Consider the following 23,820-nt stretch of genomic DNA (forward strand, 5'->3'; position numbering starts at 1 on the left):
CCCTGTCTGGAAAAAAAAAATTAACATCTTATAATTTTATTTTTTTGAGATGGGATTCTCGCTCTGTCACCCAGGCTGAGGTGCAGTGGTGCCATCTTGGCTCACTGGAACCTCTTGGGTTCAAGCGATTTTTGTGCCTCAGCCTCCCAAGTAGCTGGGATTACAGGTGCCCACCCAGCTAATTTTTTGTATTTTTAGTAGAGACAGGGTTTCACCATGTTGGCCAGGCTGGTCTTGAACTCCTGACCTCAAGTGATCCACCCGCATTGGCCTCCCAAAGTGCTGAGATTACAGACATGAGCCACCGTGCCCAGCTGAAAATTTTAAACATATATTCAAATAACAAGATGGGTATAATGAATTTCATTTACCTATTAACTGAGCTTCAACAACTATCAATGCATGGTCTATTCTGTGTTACTGAAATCCATCGCCCTGCCCAACTATTTTTGAAGTGCTAAATGCCATTTCATTAAAAATTTTAGTAGTAAGCATTGATTTTTAATCCATTGAGTTCTCATTTAACTGCATATAGTGTGCATGTAGGTGAGTAGTAGTAGGGACTTATTTATTTTATTATTTTTTGAGACGGAGTCTTGCTCTGTCACCCAGACTGGAGTACAGTGGCGCGATCTCAGCTCACTGCAAACTCCACCTCTTGGGTTCAAGCGATTCGCTTGCCTCAGCCTCCTGAGTAGCTGGGATTACAGATGCATGCCACCACGCCTAGTTAATTTTTGTATTTTTAGTAGAGACGGAGTTTCACCATGTTGGTCAGGCTGGTCTCGATCTCCTGACCTCGTGATCCACCCACCTCAGCCTCCCAAAGTGCTGGTATTACAGGAGTGAGCCACTGTGCTGGGCTAGCAGGGACTTATTTAAAGGTGCTTAAATAACTAACAATGCTATAAATGACAGCTTTTATTTTCATGTAGTCTAGTTTTATAATTTGGGGGGTTTTACACTCAGCTTTCCTCCCGATTGGATTTTTGGTCCTGGAAAGGTGAATCCGTGTCTGGGTCTTAATTATCCTGTGCACTGAAAGAGGAGGTTGAAGTCATTAGATCATCGTTGAGGTTCCATTCAGCTTTGAAAGGTTCTGATCTGTGAACCTCATCATGTGACCATGGGTTGGCATCTTGGCCAGTAAGTTCTGACAAATGTTCATATGTATGTTAACCTGAACTCCACGCTCTGAGTTTTCATTGGAATTTGAATTTCCCTGATCTGGGATTTCTCATTCCCATAATTACATCCCTAAACCAGTCTGATCTTAACTTCTGCCTGGATACTCTTTATTTTCCTGCATATTGCAGCTTTGTTTCATGTATCTCCCATCCTCAAAGACCACTAAAGGCCTTTTGAGAATTTCCCTGCCCAGCTTTCAAGGCCTCCTGTAATCTGCTCTCATGCTACAGAATCAACTGTATTTTCCACTTGAATCCAAATTTCATAACTAATGCTACAAATTGCTTCCCCAGTTGATCCATATATATCATTTTAAATATATGTAACTTAAAAATTTTCAGAATTTTACAATTAGTGTAAATTTGTGACCCATTCAAAACTGAAGGCAACAAATCAGTGTGTTGTGAGTGACTGATAACCTACTGAGAGGAAACACTTTTTTTCTCCACAGTTGGCTGAATGTAAATCATAATAAGCCAATCAGTCACCAGTCTGGCATTAAGCCCAAGGAAGAGGCTATTCTTTGTCCACTCTTTGGGTGTTAAAATAGCAAATAGCTGTGAATCTAGAGAACTGACTCTACACTATCACAAAAAGCCCAGCTTTCTTTTCACTCAATCTTGACAGTAGGTGAATTAATGGGTTTCTTCTTCTTCCACGTTAATAGGCAACTAAGATTCTTTAAGTTCCAGGGTACATGTGCAGGATGTACAGATTTGTTACACAGGTAAACATAAGTCATGGTGGTTTGCTGCACCTATCAACCTATCACCTAGGAATTCAACCCAGCATGCATTAGCTATTTTTCCTAATGTGCTCCCTCCTGCTACCCCACCCCGTGACATGCCCCAGTGTGTTGTTCCCCTTTCTTTGTCCATGTGTTCATTGTTAAGTTCCCACTTACGAGAACATGTGATGTTTGGTTTTCTGTACCTGTTTGCTGAGGATAATGGCTTCCAGGTCCATCCATGTCCCTTCAAAGGATATAATCTCGTTCCTTTTTATGGTTGCATGATATTCCATGGTGGTTATGTGCCACATTTTCTCTATCCAGTCTATCATTGATGGGCATTGGGGTTGATTCCATGTCTTTGCTATTGTGAATTATGCTGCAGTGAACATACGTGCATGTGTCTGTGTAATAAAATGATTTATATTCCTTTGGGTATATACGCAGTAATGGGATTGCTGGGTCAAATGGTATTTCTGGTTCTAGATCTTTGAGGAATCAGCAGGGAACTAAGACTCTATCACTGAAACCTGTGGCCAGCTGGGAGGGCACAAAGTGATACATGCACTTGCTGTGACCCTTTTAATTCCAGTGGTTTGAGTAACACTATGGTAATATTGGAAGACACGCCACAGTGCAAGTGTCAGTCATGTGATGTGTATGCGATAATTAGAAGTGACAGGAGGAAATGCCAGGCTTTGACTTCTGCACCTCCGTCCAGGCAAAAGCAGAGGTATGTATGGTGTATGTATGGTGGCTAAGCTAAATATGAAAACTGGTTTTAATGGATGAAATGTAAAAACTCTAGGTGTATTCCATACCGGTTACCTAAGTGAGTACTCTAGCATCTATTATAACTGACTCAACTTCAGTCAGCCTGAAATACCTGTCCCATGACAGAAATGGTCTCCCACTAAATAATGCTGAGCAAAGCTCTAGGTACAGAGCACTTCACAGTACAGAGCAATGTTTGAAGTTTGGCCTGGGCGCGGTGGCTCATGCCTGTAATCCCAGCACTTTGGGAGGCCGAGGCGGGTGAATTACCTGAGCTCAGGAGTTCTAGACCAGCCTGGGCAACACGGTGAAAACCCGTCTCTACTAAAATACAATAAATCAGTCAGTCATGGTGGCATGTGCCTGTAATCCCAGCTACTCGGGAGGCTGAGACAGGAGAATCTCTTGAACCCGGGAGGCGGAGGTTGCAGTGAGCCAAGATCGTGCCACTGCACTCTAGCCTGGGTGACAGAACAAGACTCCATCTCAAAAAGGGAAAAGTCCGGGTTGAAGTGCATATTCTACTCCAATAGCAGTTTTCTAGTCTGTGTGCCTGGCATACTTGAGTTTAGTAAGCATTTGTGAAAATACTATTCAAATGTTAGCTGTAATACAAAATAAACATACCTGAATGATTATCCTGCCCTCTTCTGGGAGGAAACATGTATTACTGCCTCTGTTCTCAAAAAGGTTTATTTTCTGTCCTTTATTGTTTTTTCATGTATTTATTTTTTTGAGACAGGGTCTCACTCTTTTACCCAGGCTGGAGGGCAGTGGTGTGATCTTGGCTCACTGCAACCTTTGTCTCCCTGGCTCAAGTGCTGATGTTCCCACCTCAGCCTCCCAAGTAGCTGGGGGATCACAGGCAGGCACCACCACACCTGGAATTTTTTTTTTTTTTTTTTTTTTTGTAGTTTTTAGTAGAGAGGGATCTCATCATACTGACCAGACTGGTCTTGAACTCCTGAGCTCAAGCAATCCACCTGCCTCGGCCCCCCAATGCGCTGGGATTACAGGCGTGAGCTACCATGCCCAGCCTTTTCATGTATTTAAACCACTCATTTGTAAAAGGTCAGAAAGCAAGAAATATGGATTACACTCAGATACAACTGGGTTTAAGTTTTGGAGGATGGGTAGGATTTTGATGCTGACAGGAAAGGCACGAAAACTGGAGGAAATAGCAGAACCAAACATTAAAAAATCATGTCTTTTTTGTTTCTTTCTCAAGCTTAACTGGAGCAGACTATGTAATAGGTAGTAGTGGAGGTTAGGAAGGGAACATGGAAATACATGCATAGAATGAATTGGAGGATGAAACAATTTTCTTTGTAGAGAGTCTATATTGGCCAGGCTGGTCTCCAACTCCTGGACTCAAGTAATCCTCCAGCCTCCGCCTCCTAAAGTACTGGGATTACTTAGAGGTGTGAGCCACCAGTACCTAGCCAAAGTTAGTTTTAATGTGAGAGTCAAGGACTACAGTGGCATGCTGAGCTAACAATTGCAGGAGCATCCAGGTAACAACAAAAATCTTTGACTCCAATTGGGTCAATCCAGTTAACCATGTAAGAAACTCCTCACCTAGGGTCAGTATGTTACTTCTGTATTTATGCAAGCACAATCCACTGACATAAAGTCTAATAATTAGACTTTATTGTAAGTCTAATGTATCATGTACATGATAAAATGTATGAAATTTGGATCAATATGGCAAGCTGAAGACACCTGTCATGTGGGGGGACTATTTTGTTTAGGTTTTTTTCCCCCTTCCTCATGTTACCTGGTCTAAGAAGGAAAGTTTTTTGGTTTTGTTTTTGCTATGAAAACAAAGTTTTCACCAAACTTTGTTTGCACCAAACTTTTCCTAATCAAGTTGTACTTGGGTTTTTTTATACCAATGATTAACTTTGGTTTTGTATTTTAAAAAGCAAGGGATTTTTCTTAAAAAATTCCATCCAGAGTTTGGTTTTGCCCCTGCTGATGCTTTCATCAGGTAAAGTTACAACTGACAAAACTAACATGACTTTATTGAAATAAGCATTCTGAAAGAGCATCATGTTCCTTGCAAAGGAAATGGGAAAATGCATTATCTAATATCTTCATATTGCTACCTTAATAGCTTCACCAGTTATTACTCAGAGTTTTAAAATGAGTTTATTAAAGAAGGTTCTTAGGAAGGCAACAACTTTTGTCCTTAAAAAAAAGTTATGGTTTTTCATGCTGTATAATAAAGGTGATGTAAGAGGCTACAGAGTTGTAAGTTTCTTTCTACTGGAATTCTCTGGTATAGCACAGTGTAGTCATTTCTGCAATTCTAGAATAAATAAAAAGTCTCTTCTATGCTTCTCTTCAAAAGCAATGAATAACAGAAGATGGCGTAAAAAAGTCATATTTTTTCTATTCATTCTGTAGTATTGGAGCCAGTATCTAGGAAACAAAAGAGAAAGTAAAGTAAATTCAAGGAGCAATTTAATTTTACAATTAACTATTTTAAGACTATCAAAAATGAGAACACAGGACTAATGGTGGTGGCTTGGGGGGTGGGGAAGAACAGAGGGCAAGGTTAAAGAGGAAAGGTGACACTGTAAATATGTTGAACTTCAGTAAGTTGTTTCCTTTTAAGCAGAGATACAAAGATGCTTAGCTCCTCATATTCATACTAGAGTAAAACCAAGTTGAACTACATTTGGTTCATATAATTGTTACATAACGCTTTTTTTCCCCAGGTCCTTTACTGTCCCAAACTTTTTTTTTTTTTTTTTTTGAGATGGAGTCTAGCTGTTGCCCAGGCTGGAGTGCAGTGGCGTGATCTCGGCTCACTGCAGGCTCTGCCCCCCCGGGGTTCACGCCATTCTCCTGCCTCAGCCTCCCGAGTAGCTGGGACTACAGGCGCCCGCCACCTCGCCCAGCTAATTTTTTGTACTTTTAGTAGAGACGGGGTTTCACCATGTTAGGCAGGATGGTCTCGATCTCCTGACCTCCTGATCTGCCCGCCTCGGCATCCCAAAGTGCTGGCATTACAGGTGTGAGCCACTGTGCCTGGCAATTTTTTTTTTTAAAGACAGAGTCTCACTGCGTTGCCCAGGCTGGAGTGCAATCTCCACCTCTCGGGTTCAAGCAATTGTCCTGCCTCAGCCTCCGGAGCAGCTGGGATTAACCATGCCTGGCTAATTTTTGTATTTTTAGTAGAGACGGAGTTTCACCAGGTTGGCCAGGCTGGTCTCGAACTCCTGGCCTCAAGTGATCTGCCCAACTTGGCCTCCCAAAGTGCTGGGATTACAGGCGTGAGCCACTGCACCTGGCCTACTGTCCCAAACTTCTAACACTGCATTCTTTTCTGCAGACATAAAGTAAATGGAATACAATTTAAGCTTTCCTTGAGTCAACAATCTTCTCACTAAAGATCAATTAAGATCAATTACTACACTGTGCTGAAGTGTGGGGGAAAATCCTCAAAAACTACTGCAATAAACAAGGCCGATCTGCTGCTTCTCATCCACTGAAGTTTGGAAAACAATCTTGTATAGTAAAGAGCAACACACTCTAAGGACTACCAGACCGGAGCTCCTATCAGTAAAATACATATCTTTACATGGATTCTTTGATATTATACACCAGTATTTATTTTGTTCAGAGGCTTTATTTACTGATTTTTTGGTTCTCAGCTATGGTTCAAATGACTGAAACTGACACTCTACTAATCTACATCTGTTCTGTGCAATATGGTAACCACTGGCTAGCCATATGTGGCTAAATTCAAGTTAATGTTTTAATTTTATTAAGTTCCTCAGCTGCCCATACCCACATTTCAAGTACAACAGCCATGAGTGGCTATTGGAAAATGCAACAGAACATGTCCGTGCTAAAAAAAAGTTCTAAGCAGTACTGGTGTATGTCATTAATTCATTTTGATAGAGATCTAGGTATTATAAATTAATCCCTAAATTCTACACACTAATAAAAATATAAGGGTTACGAGGATGCGGTTAGCTTAAATATGAAAAAAATTGTACACAATTTCAAATATAGAAATGTTATCTTGTGATTCAGGAAACAGCACCACCTTCACAGGAATTTAAAAAAGACCCAGATATTGTTCCTTGCTGTAATGACAAAGATGTATCTGATGACTATAATAAAAAGTTAACTATGCCCAAAGTTCTTAGAATGATTATTCCTAGGTAACCTTCTGAACTATATAACAAGTCACCAACAGTAATGCTGCTAGGTTCAGAGACTTTCTGATATCTGGAAGAGACTATTTCTTTAAAAAGGGCTGAGACCATTTCTTTAAAAAGGGCTTAAGGTATAATTTTATATAGCCACTAAAAATCAGGCTTATAAGTGCAGGGGCTCACGCCTGTAATCCCAGCACTTTGGGAGAAGGAGGTGGGAAGGTCACCTGAGCCCAGGAGTTTGAGACCAGCCTGGGCAATACAGCAAGACTTTTTTTTTTTTAAAGCTTAAGAGTAGTAAACTCAAAAATCCATTTACTAATGTCCACATATACATACATTTTTGCAAAAAAAAAATAATACGTTATATAATATTCAATAGGGCAGTTATAACACCATCAGGTAGTGTTACAGAGAACGTTTTTCTTCCATGTGCTTTTTTGTATTCTCTACATTTCTTCAGTGATTGATTAGCTATTTCTTTGGAAATGCAAAATATATAAAACAAATCCGACTCAAATAGGGAAATGGAGGGTGTTACTTTCTACATTTCTTTCTCTTGCTTTCCAAAACTCCCTGTCAAAGAGCAGCAGTCTTTTCTATTTACTTTCTGGAATAGCTGCTCTTAACACAAATGGTTTAGATTATGAAGTATATTTAAAATATAATTAGCAAAAAGGAAATAAACTAATCATGAAACAGAAATTAGGTGTATAATTTTTGAAACATTTAAGGATCTGAAGAAGTTCCTAGGTCTGATGTGAAAAGTTCACTTGCACATGTCATATTTAACAGATTAGTTCACTTGCACATGTCATATTTAACAGATTAGATGAATATTTACCATCATGACTCCAAAGTTCTTATGGTTAATTAAAATCCTGTTTAAAATAACTCTTTAAATATATGGGTCTCCAGCAACATAGAAACCATAGGATTGTCAAAATTATTCCTTAAAGTAAAAGGTGTCTGAAAAGCCTGATAAACACTTAAAATTTGTAATGGAAATAGGGAACAAATGCTTATTAATTTGCTTATTTTACCCACACAAATCCAACCTGTGTAAGTAGTCTATATGTTATTAAGTCACAAAGTCAGTAAGAGCACTGTTTGAGATATGTAATCAGAATTTAGCAGAGATAAAAGCCTGGGCTTATCCGGGAGTTGATCAACAGGGCCATTTTACCCGTTAGGCTTTTCATATGGATGCAGATCTTCTAAAGGCTCATAAAAACAAGGTTTCAAGTAGCTTTCACAGAAATAAGGCAAGCACTTACTTTTACCATCACAGGCTACAATTTTCACTTTATCCACTTTAATAAGTTCTGTCACCTCTCTGAATTCAACATCATTCAATACAAAAGTCCACACATTATCGCAGAATCTGTACGTATTTAGAGAGCCCTTTAAAACAAAACATTTAGAAATACCGTGAAACGTTTTTTCCCCTCACATTTTTCTCCAAAGCAATTTAAGAGATCTTAGCTACCAAGAACATAATAAGTTTAATGCTTAGCTTAAGATTTTCCTTAACTTTAATCCTAGCTACTTAAAAAAACAACAACCAGACAAATTTGCTAAGGGAAGATTTCAAAAATATTTTAGTTGGCAGACTGTATTTTTAGTCTGCATTGCAAATTACTTACCTGAAATATGAAGAAAAAATAAAAACCTGCGTTTGTATTTCTATTGCCCTCATGTGGCTAAGTTATGAAAGTTCATTCAAATTATGGAAATATTTGTTAAAAGTTACATATTTTAGTGGGTATGTTAATTCTCCAAATGTACAAAAGGAAGTTCATTCAAATTATGGAAATATTTGTTAAAAGTTACATATTTTAGTGTGTATGTTAATTCTCCAAATGTACAAAAGCAGGGATTTCTTAGAAACACTAAATTTTAATCCTGTGACTTGGCTCAGATGCATTACTGCATTGGTCACTAAGACTACAACATTCATTGTCTTGTGCAACTTATAATTTTTTATATGTTTTCATTTTATTTTTTTGAGATGGAGTCTTGCTCTGTTGCCACGCTTGAGTGCAGTGGTGCGATCTTGGCTCACTGCAACCTCCACCTCCCAGGTTCAAGAGATTCTCCCACCCCAGCCTCCCGAGTAGCTGGGACTACAGGCGCCTGCCACCACACCCAGCTAGTTTTTGTATTTTTAGCACAGATGGTGTTTCACCATGTTGGCCAGGATGGTCTCGAACTCTGACCTCAGGTGATCCACCCACCTCAGCCTCCCAAAGTGCTGGGATTACCAGCGTGAGCCACCACGCCTGGCCTATATAATTTTTTTTTTTTTTTTTTTTTGAGACAGAGTCTCACTCTGTTGCCCAGGCTGCAGTGCAGTGGTGAGATCTTGGATCACTGCAACCTCCGCCACCCAAGTTCAAGCTATTCTCCTGCCTCAGCCTCCTGAGTAGCTGGGATTGCAGGTGTATGCCACCACGCCTAGCTAACTTTTGTATTTTTAGTAGAGACAGGGTTTCACCACGTTAGCCAGGCTGGTCTCAAACTCCTGACCTCAGATGATCTGCCCACCTTGGCCTCCCAAAGTGCTGGGATTACAGGCATGAGTCACTGCACCAGCCTATTGTAATATTTAAAAAGAAATAGAGACAGGGTCTTGCTTTGTTGGCCGGGCTAGTCAAATTTTTGGCCTCAAGCAATGCTCCCACCTCAGCCTCCCAAAGTGCTGAGATTACAGGCGTGAGCCACCATGCCCAGGACACATTCTTCTAATTAAGAAAAAAAAATTGTTTAAAGTAGGAATATATATATACTTGAGCATCAAAAGGAAATTTTTAGTTTTTTTTTTTTTTTTTGGAGATGGAGTCTCACTCTGTGTCCCAGGCTGGAGGGCAGGGGTGCAATCTCAGCTCACTGCAACCTCCACTTCCTGGGTTCCAGCTATTCTCCTGTCTCAGCCTCCAGAGTAGCTGGGACTACAGGGCATAGGCCACCATGCCTGTCTACTTTTTGTATTTTTAGTAGAGATGGGGTTTCACCATGTTGTCCAGGCTGGTCTCAAACTCCTGACCTCAGGTGGTCTGCCCACCTTGGCCTCCCAAAGTGTTGGAATTACAGGCGTGAGCCATAGCACCCAGCCTATTTTTATTTTTTTGAGATGGAGTCTCACTCTGTTGCCCAGGCTGGAGTGCAGTGCTGTGATCTTGACTCACTGCAACCTCTGCCTCCCAGGTTCAAGTGATTCTCCTGCCTCAGCCTCCCAAGTAGCTGGGATTACAGGCGTCTGCCACCACGTCAGACTTATTTTTGTATTTTTAGTAGAGGCGGGGTTTTGCCATGTTGGCCAGGCTCGTCTTAAACTTCTGACCTCAGGTGATCTGCCCACCTCGGCCTCCCAAAGTGCTGGGATTACATGTGTGAGCCACCGCGCCCGGCCGGAAATTTTTAAAAAGAATGTGATGAAAGTCGTGCATAGACACCAAAAGAATACAATTAAAACCTGAGATATACACATACACACATATAGTCACATAGCAAATTTAGCAGGCAACACTTAAATGCCTAAAATCTTCAACTCAGAAACAAACCACGAAGCATGAAAATGCTCCTTGCAATATTATTGTAATAGCAAAAATGGGATTCATTCTAAATAGTCTATCAAGTGAGAATGACTAAGGAAACTGATGGCTATGAATGAATGAATATAATAAATGAGTAATTACTGTGTGCTAGACTATGCTGGCCTCTGAGGATACAATGGTAAGCACAGGTCCCTGCCACTGGTGAGCTGAGTTTAGCAGGGAGATCATTAAAACAGGTAAATACGTAGTATAACAGTGCTATGAAACAGTAAGTTACTGGGTACAATGAGAGTACAGCAAAGGCACTCAAGAGTATGGAGGACACAAGGCAGAGAGCTTCTCTCAAAAAGTGAAGTTTAAGTTGAGTCCTAAAGAATAAGTAAGAGTCAATGGAGAGGAGGGATAATGGAAAGGAAGACAAACACTTGGAATGGGGTGGTCAATTCCAGAAAACAGAACATGTCAGGAGGTCCTAAGACAAAAGAGAACCTTGGAAAACCTTTGCCCCATCCTAACGGTACTGGGAGGTCAGTGAAGGATTTTAAGCATAAGAGTCTGATCAGATTTGCATTTTTGGTGATGACATAATGGGTTAGACTAAAGGAAGTAAGACCACCTATGAAGCTGATGTCTGTTAGCTGGGTGAATCAGAGAGGTGAAAGTGGCTTTACTACAGTAATAGTAAAGGGATCAATAGAAATGGAGAGACTTTTAAAGTAGGACCGGCAGGAATGGACAACTATAAATATGGCGGGGTTGGGGGACAGAGAAATCCATGGTAACTCCCAAGTTTCTGACTTGAATGTCAATGCATTCACAGAAAAAGCTGGTTTGGGAGTAAAGTTAAATTTGGAACTTGTTGAATTTCAGGTATATCTAAGTCATGATGTCCAATAAGTAATTGGAGTATAGGAGAAAGCATGTGATCATGATATTCAGTTTAACCAAAGCCAGAGGGTTGGATGAGACCAAGGACAGCGGACGCACGCTATAACCCTAAGAAATACCAACAATTAAATGATAAGCAGAGACAGAACTACAGAGGAGTCTGAGAGCAACAGGCCAGGGAATAGGAGAAAAGCTCACACAGTATGGTTTCAAGGGAAATAGGGGTTCAAAAAAACAATCATCAATAGCACTACAAATGATGCATTAGATTTAGCAAAAATAACTCGGCAATAGCAATTTCAGTGGAGTGATAAATACACTGAAAATCACCCATGACGTTAAGGGAAAAAGACACAAAATTGTAAAACTATAAAATATATTTAAAAATTACATCTCCTCGTTTGCTACAGTCTGAACCTCTGGAAAGCTAAACAGCTAGATGCCAAACTCAACGTTCATTTCCAGCATCCTGAAGTTGTGTGTAATCCACGATCTTAAGAGTGTGTATATTACTGGCCGGGTGTGGTGGCTCACACCTGTAATCCCAGCACTTCGGGATGATGAGGTGGGTCACTGAGGTGAGGAGTTCAAGACCAGCCTGGCCAACATAGTGAAACCCTGTCTCTACGTAAATATAAAAATTAGACGGGCATGATGGTGGGTGCCTGTAATCCCAGCTACTCGGGAGGCTAAGGCTGGAGAATCGCTTGAACCCGGGAGGCGGGGGTCACAGTGAGGCGAGAGCACACCATTGCACTCCAGCTTGAGTGACAGAGTGAGGCTCCGTCTTAAAAAAAAAAAAAAAAAGTGTGCATATTACTTTTTTTGTTTTGAGACGGAGTCTTGCTGTGTTGCCCAGGCTGGAGCGCAGTGGTGTGATCTCGGCTCACTGCAACCTCCACCGCCTGGGTTCAAGTGATTCTCCTGCCTTGGCTTCCCAAATAGCTGGGACTACAGGAATGCACCACCACACCCAGCTAATTTTTGTATTTTTAGTAGATACGGGGTTTTACCATATTGGTCAGGCTGGTCTTGAACTCCTGACCTCAAGTGGTCTGCCTGCCTTGGCCTCCCAAAGTGCTGGGATTACAGGCATGAACCACTGTGCCTTGCCTTACTTTCTCTTTTAAAAAATGTGTAGTCTTTTATCCCTTGCCACCCTCCCACCCTTTCCCCAAAGTTCCCAAAGTCATATCATTCTTATGCCTTTGTGTCCTCATAGCTTAGCTTGCAGTAAATTACTTTCATTGGATAATGTTAAGTAAATAATTTAAACAAAGCAAGTCCTTGGGATTTATGAGCCAGTATGTGAGTATTCACTTTCAAATATAAAGCATTTTAGATGTAGATTGGAGTGAAAAATCTTACATATCATATGCTGAAATTCCATTAGTTGCAGTATAAATGTATATGCTTCATTTATTTTACCACAAAAATAAAATGCTACAAAACTTGACTGAAAGATATTAAAGTATATTAAATGCCTTCCAACTGTAGATGAAAATTGACAATTAACATCATCAAAGTGCACATTAGCTACGTAACTTCTGAGCCAACAAATGTTTTTAAAAAGTTAAACGTAAGAAATAATATAATCTTTTTAGAATAATTTGAATTAGAATCTCTAACATGAAATAAGCTTTTCTGTATATAATTTTTAGTTATTTAAATATCTTGCTTTTTCACTCATTTGAAAGTCAGAATCCATTTAGTATCTCAAGTATAGTATAAAAACTACGTTTATATATGTATATACTATATATACATATACTCTATAATTATATAATTACAAACATAATATATACATGTCTTTCAGTTTATATGTGTATATATTATATAATTATAAATATTATATAATTTATATGCGTTTATACATATTTACATATAGTTTTTTTGAGGCAGGGTCTAGCTGTGTCACCCAGGCTGAAATGCAATGGCATGATCATGGCTCACTGCAGCCACAACCTCCTGGGCTCAAGCTGCCCTCTCACCTCAGCCTCCCCAGCAGCTGGGACTATGGGCACACACCATCACACCCAGCTACTTTGTTTGTTTTGTTTGTTTGTAGGGACAGGGTTTCACTGTATTTCGCAGACTGCTCTTGAACTCCTGCCCTCAAGTGATCCTCCCACCTTGGCCTCCCAAGGTGCTGGTATTACAGGCTTGAGCTGCAGTGCCAGATAATTATACTTTTCAAAGTGTAATTTTAGATTTATTCTTTAAATTCAAAAAGTTTCTTCTATAAGATATTCGGCTTTGGTCAAATATTACTTTTAACACTTAATCATTTGGCCAAATTGTATCTTCAATGCACTTTTAATAAATACATTTTTGGTTTTACATGTATCCACAACGGGGCAACATGTTTTTGTATTTTTTTTAATATGCAGTCTCACTCTGTCGCCCCGGCTAGAGTGCAGTGGCGCGATCTTGGCTCACTGCAACCTCCGCCTCCTGGATTCAAGCGATTCTCTCGCCTCAGCCTTCCAAGTAGCTGGGACTACAGGCATGCACCACCATGCCCAGCTCATTTTAGTAAAGATGAGGTTTCACTGTGTTGGCCAGTCTGGTCTCAAATTCCTGACCTCAAGTGATCTGCCCACCTCGACCTCCCAAAGTGCTGGGGTTACAGGCATGAGCCACCGTGCCCAGCCTAAAAGAACATCTTAAAAGTTATATAACAAATGTTTGTTACAGAAACATCAAAAAACAGGGAAAAGGAAACTTTCAGTTTTGTTAGAAGGGCTATTTTTCTTGATCACTAAATCTTATTTTTTGGGGGTGTGGCATTAAATCTTTTAACGCTTGTTTAATTACTGTTTGAGGCTCAACACTATAAAGTAACCATTACTTTTATCTATGGGCATATGTTCTCCCAAAAACATACAATGGCTCTTTAAAAGCCTAGTTATGGCCGGGTGCGGTAGCTCACGCCTGTAATTCCAGCACTTTGGGAGGCCGAGGCGGGAGGATCATGAGGTCAGGAGTTCGAGACCAGCCTGGCCAACATAGTAAAATCCCATCTCTTACTAAAAATACAAAAATTAGCCAGGCGTTGTGGCGTGTGCCTGTAATCCCAGCTATTCAGGAGGCTGAGACAGAAGAATCGCTTGAACCCAGGAGGCAGAGGTTGCAGTGAGCCGAGACTGCGCCACTGCATTCCAGCCTGGGTAACAGACTTCGTCTCAAAATAAAAAAAAAAAAAAAAAAAAAGAATAAATAAATAAATAAAAGCCTAGCCTAGTTATACATACTACTTCAATCTGAATTTTCTCCCTAAAAATTAATTAAGTTCAAGCTCCATGGTACATATGAGTTTTTTACTAATAAATTAAAACATATAAATGATGAAAACCTTAGCTCTCATACTTAAGAGGATTTTCTCCTATAACACTCTACTAAATAATTTCACTTATATTGAACCCATAAAAGGATTTAAAACAAAAAACAGGCCGGGCGCAGTGGCTCAAGCCTGTAATCCCAGCACTTTGGGAGGTCGAGGTGGGCAGATCACGAGGTCAGGAGATAGAGACCATCCTGGCAAATACGGTGAAACCCCGTCTCTACTAAAAATACCAACAATTAGCCAGGTGTGGTGGCGGGCACCTGTAGTCCCAGCTACTTGGGAGGCTGAGGCAGGAGAATGGCGTGAACCCGGGAGGTGGAGCTTGCAGTGAGCCGAGATCTCGCCACTGCACTCCAGCCTGGGTGACAGAGCAAGACTCTGTCTCAAAAAACAAAAACAAAAACAAACAAAAAAACCTAAAAAACAATTTAACATGCTATATAGGATTATTCTATTCTTGTAAAGGATGCTTACTCGTTGCTAGGTCAGCAAATTATACATAAAAAATATATACCTAAATTTGATCTAGCAAAATGGCTCTGAAAATTAGGTATTTCTAACGTATTATCTTTTGTCTCGGCCATATGCTACACTAAGGTAAACAGAATGTTATTTGCAAACATTCCAGATTTAAAATTGATCAAGTTGGCTGTAACCCTGGAGTAGGGTGATAAAAAGCGTGAGTTAGAATAGTAGCAGCAGGAAAATAAAAAGCAAGAATGGAAAAGTTCTGATCAAGGCTGAGAGCAATTATTTATAGCTTTTCGAAAATAGACAAACTTACAAAACACTATGCAAGATAAATGTAAATGTCAAATTACTTTAACTCTAGCTAAAGAAATCCAAACTAGAAACCTACAATAATGCACCTAGAAGATGACTACTTAGGCCTTGTGAACTATACTGCCTCTGATAAGTAGTCCACCAAATTTCTTATTAGAGCAAAATTTATGTATTAACATGGATCATCTGGGCAGACTTCTGCATATGGGTATATAAAAAAACACAAACTAATTTTGGCAGAATCATTACTGTTAAAAATTCACAGATCCACTGGTGAAATTATACAGTCTTGAAAGCATATTTTACTCCAGATAATTTTTTGGCACATGAAACTGATATATGAGACTTATTTATATTAATATAAAATACATGGAGATTTTATCCTTCACTAAAATTTAAGTAAAATGGGGCTTTGTCTATCTTGTTCATCTCTGAGTATCTAGAACATGCCTGGTATGTTATCTTTTCATCTCTGTGTATCCAGAGCATGCCTGGTATGTTAACAGACACTCAAATTGTTTATTGAATGTTTAAGTACCAAATGAAGTAGGCAGATGTTAACTAATGATCAAATTTTGGTTGTAACCATATTTTAACCTTCTTTTGACCATATTTCTACAGGTTATGCCTTATAATACAATATAAACATAAAGTTAGATAAATAATAAGCAAACATCATCATATATTATATGACTCCATCAATACCACAATGTGGTAAAATTATTTCTGTTGCACCATGACTCTTTCAATGGGCACTTAATCTGAAGTTATCAGGAAATTGAGAGAGATAATTTTATTCAGCTTTGGATGACTACTGTTCAAAGTATAAGTGACTGAAGTGAGACCAAGCTACCAGAATAGACTGTTATCTACCATTAGAGATCAGGTTTTTTATCAGCCAAGTTACCTAAGAGACGGAGGGAGGCACCATGAAGTTTCTAGAAATAACTCTACTTTCCTGAAACGGGGAAAGGCCAGACTTTGAAAACCATAACAGAACCTTGGGGATTACTCCGCCACTTACCTTTAATCCTGCAGATAATATTTCAGGTGTTTGGAATCTCAGTAACTCTTCAGGGAAGGTAGCCAAACATACAAAGGCTGACTTGTGAAACAATGAAATAAAAATCTAAAAACATCTCTGTATCTCACATTAAGTGGATCAACTTAGTTTATAGTTGATTGAAAAGTATAATTTAGTTACTATAAAACAAGTTCCAAAAATTGACTAAGCCACCTCTTCCTCTTATGATTAATAAATATGTAGGGGTCCTAAAAAAAAAACAGTGTTTTAACAACCATTGGTACAGGCTTCTAGATTCAGGAAAATATCCTTACCCTGAAATTGACTCTGTTCCTGACCCTCTGAGCCAATGCTGCATTTATAGCCTTATCAAACTGAAGTAGAACTTGAAGGGCAAGTTGGGGGGTGATCTGTTGAGACTGAGAAAAGGTAAAGGTCATAAATCCCCTTAGGGAAGAACATTAAAGACAAAGTAAATAAAAATATACAAATTATCATCTAAAATTTAACTGAGGTTAACCAAAGCCTCTAAACTAGAATTCCTTTATCTCCTTTGCCATAACTGATGATGAAGCAGCAAAGCTTGAAGACATCTTTTGTACTATCTCGACACAAACAATCTTGAAGAGAAAACATGCAGTGATGTTACAAAGCCAGAACAAAACTTTGTCAATTTTCCCTTACAGTGGCTGGAAAAGAGAAGATAGACAAAGAGGTGTTTCTTTTAAATACACAGGGCCTATATTAACAAACAAAAAACCTATTAAATTTTATTGAATCTCATAAAATATACCAACAAATGGAAATACTTAATATGTTTTTTTTTTCTTTCCTTTTTTGTGAGACGGAGTTTCGCTCTTGTTCCCCAGGCTGGAGTGCAATGGCCCAATCTTAGCTCACCACAACCTCTGCCTCCCGCGTTCAAGCGATTCTCCTGCCTCAGCCTCCCAAGTAGCTGGGATTACAGATGTGTGCCACCACACCCAGCTAATTTTATATTTTTAGTAGAGACAGGGTTTCCCCATGTTGGTCAGGCTGGTCTCTAACTCTTGACCTTGGGTGATCCGCCTGCCTCGGCCTCCCAAAGTGCTGGGATTACAGGCATAAGCCATGGTGCCCAGCTGGAAATACTTAATATGTTTTTATTTGGGAGAATTATACAGAAGGGTTAATTCTCTCAAAATTGAAATATAAATTCAGACTTGTAAATCTCAGAAGACTTAAATTGGACAAAATTATCTTAAAGCTAAAAAGAATATGACTTTCTTCCCTAAATTTGAGAAGGGGGAAACCAACAATCTCAATTTTTATGTTGAACAAAAATTTTTGAAGATTTAACTTTATTTATTTAGAGGCAGGGTCTTGCTCTGTCACCAAGGCTGGAGTGCAGTGGTACCATCATAGTGCACTTAAGCCTCAAACTCCTGGGTTCAAGCCATCCTCTCACCTCAGCCTCCTGAGTAACTGGGACTACAGGCATGCGCCCACACCAAACTAATTTTTTTATTTTTTGTGGAGATGGGTGGTGCTATGTTGCCTAAGCTGGTCTCAAACTTCTGGCCTCAAGCGATGCTTCCACCTTGTCCTCCTAAAGTGCTGGGATTAGAGGCATGAAACACTGCACATACCCAGATTTAGCTATATTTAATGATATCATTCAATCATGTTTTGTGTCCCGTTGTCAGGACAGTGTAATAAACAAGAACTTGAGGTAATTTAATCAGTGTTACTGACTTGCTGGGTCAAATAGTCCAAGATATTTTACCTCATATCTCTATGCCTAAGTGATATGACAAGAATTACTGTAAACCCATCAAGATAAAAATGTTTGATTTTTAATTCAGTCTCCCACCTGTATGAGCTCATCTAGGCTCTCCTGAAGACTGTTTCCCAAAGTGGTATTTCTGTATAACTGATATGCCATGGCTTAGGAGGAAGAATTTGTTTTTCTTATTCAAGCTTGCATTGATGTCCTAAAAATTTAATATAAAATTGTTAAAAAAGATCATACTGTAACATCACAAATTATGTATATAATATCATCTACCTCAAATATTCTAATATAGAACTAGGAGAATGCTTAGTGGTTGCAAATTACTAGATAATCATTTTAGAATTACAAGGAATTGCTACAAATGATTTTCCAGTTTTTTTCCCCATGATTTTGACATGGGCATTTATACTCCTTTATGCAGTATAGATGTTATATTTATTAAAATGTCTTTACCATTTCCTTCAAATGTCTGCCTTCTGACTTAGTCTAGAATTTTCCATGTACTGTCCTTTCTACCTGCTGTCAAGTCACTGGTAAAATCTTCAGCTCATGTTTGCATGTCTGCCCCTTTATTTTCCTGTTCTCTCTAAATTCAGTATTTACAGAGTGCCTACCAAGAGAATGGCACTGTGACAGGTTCCAGAGAGAAGATGATGATTAAAGGCATGCTCCCAATCCTAAAAATTTATACTCTAGAGAATGTAACAAACATACAACAAGATAAGAACTGGGATAAAGATACAAAGCATACCATGGAGGCTGCCTGTAGAAGTGAGCTGGCTCAGAAAAGCTTCCAGGTTCTTTAAGCTAGACTTTAGCCAAGCAGAGGAGGGAAGTCATTCCAGAGGCTGACAGAATAGAGTAAGTGAAGCCATGGAAGGATGACATGTTTGTGGGGAAAAACATCAACTGTTCTACATTATCAGGGCATAAGTACGAACAGGGAGTGGCAGGAGATGAAGCTGAAAGAGACAGCACAGATGGAGTTGTTTGGCAGGATAGGTGCAAGCAGTGGGGAGTCACTGAAGAATTTTAGGCAGGAAAGGTCAGACAGCTGGGCTTCAGTGCGTGATTTAGAAACAGATGAGGGATGGGGGCTTGAAAAGGGTGGCAGCAGTACACAGTCAATAAATATTTACTGAGCTTCCACTACACGTCAGGTGTAAGATCTTGACCTCATGGCCCTTTCAGTCTGGAGATGGATGGGGGAAAATACATTTGAGGAGCAATCATCAGATAAAACTCAGCAAAAATAATGGCCAGCCATCAGTCCTTACATCTCACACCTTGCTAGCACTGGATACAACAGATCATTTCTGCCTTCTTGAAACATTTCTTTGGCTTAGAGACAGCACTCTCAGTTCTCATGTCACTGGATACCATTGTATTTTTTATTTTCTTTTGCTGGTTCCTCCTCAGCTCCCTGACCTGTTAACTGTTGAACTGCCCTAAGTTTTCTTGGGTCCTCTATTTTCCACATACTTTACTCTCTTAGTTACCTCATCCAGACTTACGGCTTTAAATACCATCTACTATCTGGTGATGACTCTCAAATTTGTATCTCCAGCCCTCAATTCTCCCTTTGTACCCATATATAAAACTGCCTGCTTGACACTGGATAAAAATATCAAGTAGGTAGCTCAAATTCAATTTGTCAAAAACCATGTTTCTGATGCTACTCTTGCAAATATGCTCTGTCCTCAGTCTTACCCACCTCGGTAAACAGTAAACCTAGTCTTCCTGTAACAGCTCAAAAACCTGAGTCAAGAGTAACTTCTCTTTTTCTTACCTGGCATCCAATCCATCAGCCAACCTTTCAGCTCTTCCTTCTAACTATAGCCAGAATCTGACAGCTTCTACCATCTTCAATGCTATTACCCTAAGTCACCATCATCTGTCACTAAAGTTAATGTGATAACTCATGGTATCCTTATTTCCAGTCTTGGCCTACCCCAACCCCACCCTCATAGTAGCCACACTAAGACTTTAAAACATAAGGCAAATCACATCACTGGTCTATTCAAAACCACCGATGGCAGCATCCCATCTCAGTGAAAACCAGAGAGTCCATGGTTTGGAAGGCCTATGTGATTTGGGCCCCCCAATGCCTACTTCCCTATCTTCGCCCACTCACCCTCTCACTCTGCTCTGGTCATACTGGTCCCCTGCTGTTCTTTGACATGGGAAGCATGATCCTGCTTGAGGGCCTTTGTGGTGGCTCTTCTTTTTGCTGACAGTATTCTTTCCAGATACCTGCATAGTTCACTCTCTCATTTGATTCAGATCTCTGGGTCAAACATTACTGCATCAGAAAGGCCTTCTATAATCAACCTATAAGAAAGAATTACCTCCCTTCTTCCTCACACTGCTTTATTTTCATTCATACCAATAAGCGAAGCTGACATATATATGCTTATTCTGTCTCCATCTACTAAAATAGATGACGCACTGAAGACAGGGACTTCTGTTCATTTACATATTTACCAACTAGAACAACGTATGTAGTATCTATTAAGTATTTGTTGAGTGAAATACTTGGTAGTATGTTAAAGTGCTAATATATTAGAAATGTATCTGAGTATGACACAAAGTATTCCACTTTACTGGGGAAACTGAAGCAATAACTTTCAGACTCACAGCCACATCCAGCTACCTACCAATAGCTATACAGGTTGAACATTCCTTATCTGAAATGCTTGGGACCTGAAGTCTTTTGGATTTTAGAATATCTGCATCGTATATACTTAGTGATTGAGTACCCCAAATTCAAGCTCTGAAATGCTCCAAAGAGCATTTCCTTTCAGTGTCATGTTGGTGCTCAAAGTTTTGGATTTTGGAGCATTTTGAATTTGGGATGCCCAACCTGTACCCATATACTCTGCCTCCCTGTCACTGTAGTTGAACTCTATACCTATTTTTATCTAAATCCAATCCTTCTAACTTTGTATCAGGCATTGTCTTCCAGTTCACTCAAGGATATTGTTCTGACAATTCAGTTGTTACTTCTCTCCCTCACCATCAAATTTTCCCTCTCTGCGGATCATTTCCATTAGCAAACAAATAGGTGGCTACTTCTCCCACCTTAAAAAGTAAAACAAAACAAAAACCCCTCAACCCAAATCCCCTGCCAGCTACATCCTATTTCTCAGTTCCCCTTTGCAGCAAAATCCCTTAGTTTTGTCTGTATTCACTGTCTCCCAATTCCTTTTTTCCTATTTTCTCTTAAGCTAATTTTTGCCTCTAGCACTCTAAGGAAACAGGTTGGTGAAGGTCATCAATGACAATGCTAAAGCTAATTCTCTAGCCTCACTCAGAATATTGGACACAGCTGATTACTCCCTCCTCTTTCCTACAGGATCTTAGCTTGGCTTCTGGGACACTGCCCTTTTCAGATTGTCCTAACTCACAAGTTCATCCTTCTTAATACTGTTTGCTGTTTGATCCCGTTTTCGCTAAACTCTTAATATCACAGGACACAGTCCTTAGTCCTCTGCTGCTTTCCGTCTACACCCATTCCTTACTGATAACATTTATTCTCATGGTTTAAGTACCACTGCTGATGATCCCCAAATTCATATAGCATAGAACTTCTCACTCCTGAATCTAGCTGCCTACTCAACATCTCTACTTGTTATCTTTTGCATCGTGGCTTAAATAACTCCATACTTCTACGAGCTTGGGCAAAACCTTTGATTTCATCCTCCACTCCCTCTATCACTCTCCATATCCAATTCCTAGCAAATACTGTAAGGCCTACCTTCAAAATGCATTCAGAATCCAACCACTTCTCACCATCCCTACGGTTATCACCCTGACCTGGGCCACCCTCGTTGTCATCTGGATTACTGCAAAAATCTCCTAAATGATTTCCCTGCTTCTACACTCACCCCTACACTCTAATCACAACTCACAGCCAGGGTGATCTTCTAAAACTTCAGTTACAACATACCTCTTCTCTATTCAAAATCTCCCATGGCTTCTATCAGCCTTTACAATGATCCGGCTACCATGATCTCTTTATCTTCTTGTCCCTCCACCCCCAAAACTCTTGCTCATCCCTCTCCAGATACACTGGCTTCCTTGCTATTCCTCAAACATGACAGGCCTAAAAGCATTTGTATTGGCTTTCCTATCTGCCTGAATGCTCTTCCTGATACTTACTTAGCAAATTTTCTTAATTCCTTCAAGTCTTTGCTCAAATAACACGTACTAAATGAGGCTCAAACTGACCACCGTCATCTTTAAAATACCAGTTCCCACCTCCACTGTGTAACTTTCCCGTACTCCTTTATCTTTCTCATTTTTTTTTGATGGCACCATCACTAACACCATTATATATTTTATTTTCTGCATCCTCTAATAGAATGTAAGCTCCATGAGGGCAAAGCTTTTTATTTTGTTCACTTAAGTAAAATAGGCGTCTAGAACAGTACCTGGCACACAATGGGAGCCAAAAAAAAAATCTGTTCAGTAAACGAAGGCAAATATCAGTAAGTATAATATGAATGTGGGACGGGAGAGGGGGTTAAAAAGGGCAAGAAGTCCCAATAGGTAGATAAAAACTTCACAGAGTAGGAATACAAAATCGTGCATCGTGTCCCATTTGACAAATTTATGAGTTTATCTAGAAAATAGCCATGCGTTAAACGTTTGTTAAAAGTGCTGATTTCAATGTTCTTACATTCTTTCTTTAAAAATTCCTTGTTAAGTGTTCTAATCTTTTAGATGTGGTATCAGCCACAGAAATTTATTGTTCCCTTCTTGTTTTGCAGTTCAGAAAATTAGAAGTCAAATTCGGAAGTAACTCGTCCTAGCATTTTTTGATTAAACCACCAAGTTTAAAATTCGTTCCTTTTGTCGGAGTTCGCACGAAGAAAGTTGGAAGGCAGACTTCAAACAACAAGCTACAAAGCACAGGAATGAGACATTTAAAAAATGCTCTCCGAAATTCGGCAAAACTCACAGGGCGCTAGTGGATGCTTTAAGACATTCACCTGGCTGAAAATACGGTGGTGGGCTGAGGACCTCCCCTACGTGGGTTCTGTGGGGGCCCCGTGAACGACGAGCCTCCCGCCACGGGACGCGACCGTCCCCGCCGCCTCGCCGCCCTTCTCCGGTGCCGGCCGCGGGGCCTTGCCGGCAACGGTCGGTAACGGGCAGATCCCAGGAGCGAAGGGCCCTCAGAGACTACCCGACCAACGCACCCCGACTCCGGGGGAGCGGCAGGGAGCGCGGCCCTGCTTCCCTCCCTAACCCTGCCCTCCCTAACCCACTACCTGTGGGGAAGGCGCTTCCCGCCGCGGAGCGGACAGAAGCCGCCACGAGCCTGGCAGGAGGTTCCTACTTCTCCGACCACCTCTCCAGCCGCCGCAGAAACCGCAAAACTGGGCTGACGACCCGGAAGTGCTCGCGGAACCTGGAAGTCACACCCCGCCCGAGGGCCGGGAGGCCCCGCCCAGCCCTGCTCTCGCCCGCCACTCAAGCCTTGTCAGGGAAGGGCGTGGAGAGGGAAGGAGGGGCATCGGGCTAGAGCTTGAAGCCTTAAAGTGGTGGACAGGCGCGCTGCTCGAGTAATTCACCAGGT

At 40.3% G+C, this 23,820-nt stretch overlaps 1 protein-coding gene across 5 annotated transcripts; it reads right to left on the minus strand.

The window, feature by feature from the left end:
• Positions 1-4,817: 4,817 nt before the first annotated feature.
• On the minus strand, positions 4,818-23,723 carry GTF2A2 (general transcription factor IIA subunit 2). 5 transcript variants are annotated; one of them, XM_055363156.2, is made up of 6 exons: positions 23,513-23,659; positions 20,371-20,523; positions 18,315-18,435; positions 16,777-16,881; positions 8,142-8,268; positions 4,818-5,116 (listed from the first exon to the last, which is right to left on the minus strand). In XM_055363156.2, exons 3-6 carry the CDS (start codon positions 18,384-18,386, stop codon positions 5,091-5,093), a joined length of 330 nt encoding a protein of 109 aa, XP_055219131.1. In that variant the 5' UTR covers positions 18,387-18,435; positions 20,371-20,523; positions 23,513-23,659; the 3' UTR covers positions 4,818-5,090. The 5 variants fall into 5 exon arrangements, with proteins under 5 accessions (XP_055219131.1, XP_004056328.1, XP_004056327.1 ...); XM_004056280.5 differs by lacking the exon at positions 20,371-20,523 and adding an exon at positions 22,918-23,140; XM_004056279.5 differs by lacking the exon at positions 20,371-20,523 and having other exon boundaries at positions 23,513-23,723.
• Between the last annotated feature and the right edge of the window lie 97 nt (positions 23,724-23,820).

Source organism: Gorilla gorilla, chromosome 16, assembly GCF_029281585.2.
Source record: "Gorilla gorilla gorilla isolate KB3781 chromosome 16, NHGRI_mGorGor1-v2.1_pri, whole genome shotgun sequence".
Lineage (NCBI taxonomy): Eukaryota > Metazoa > Chordata > Mammalia > Primates > Hominidae > Gorilla > Gorilla gorilla.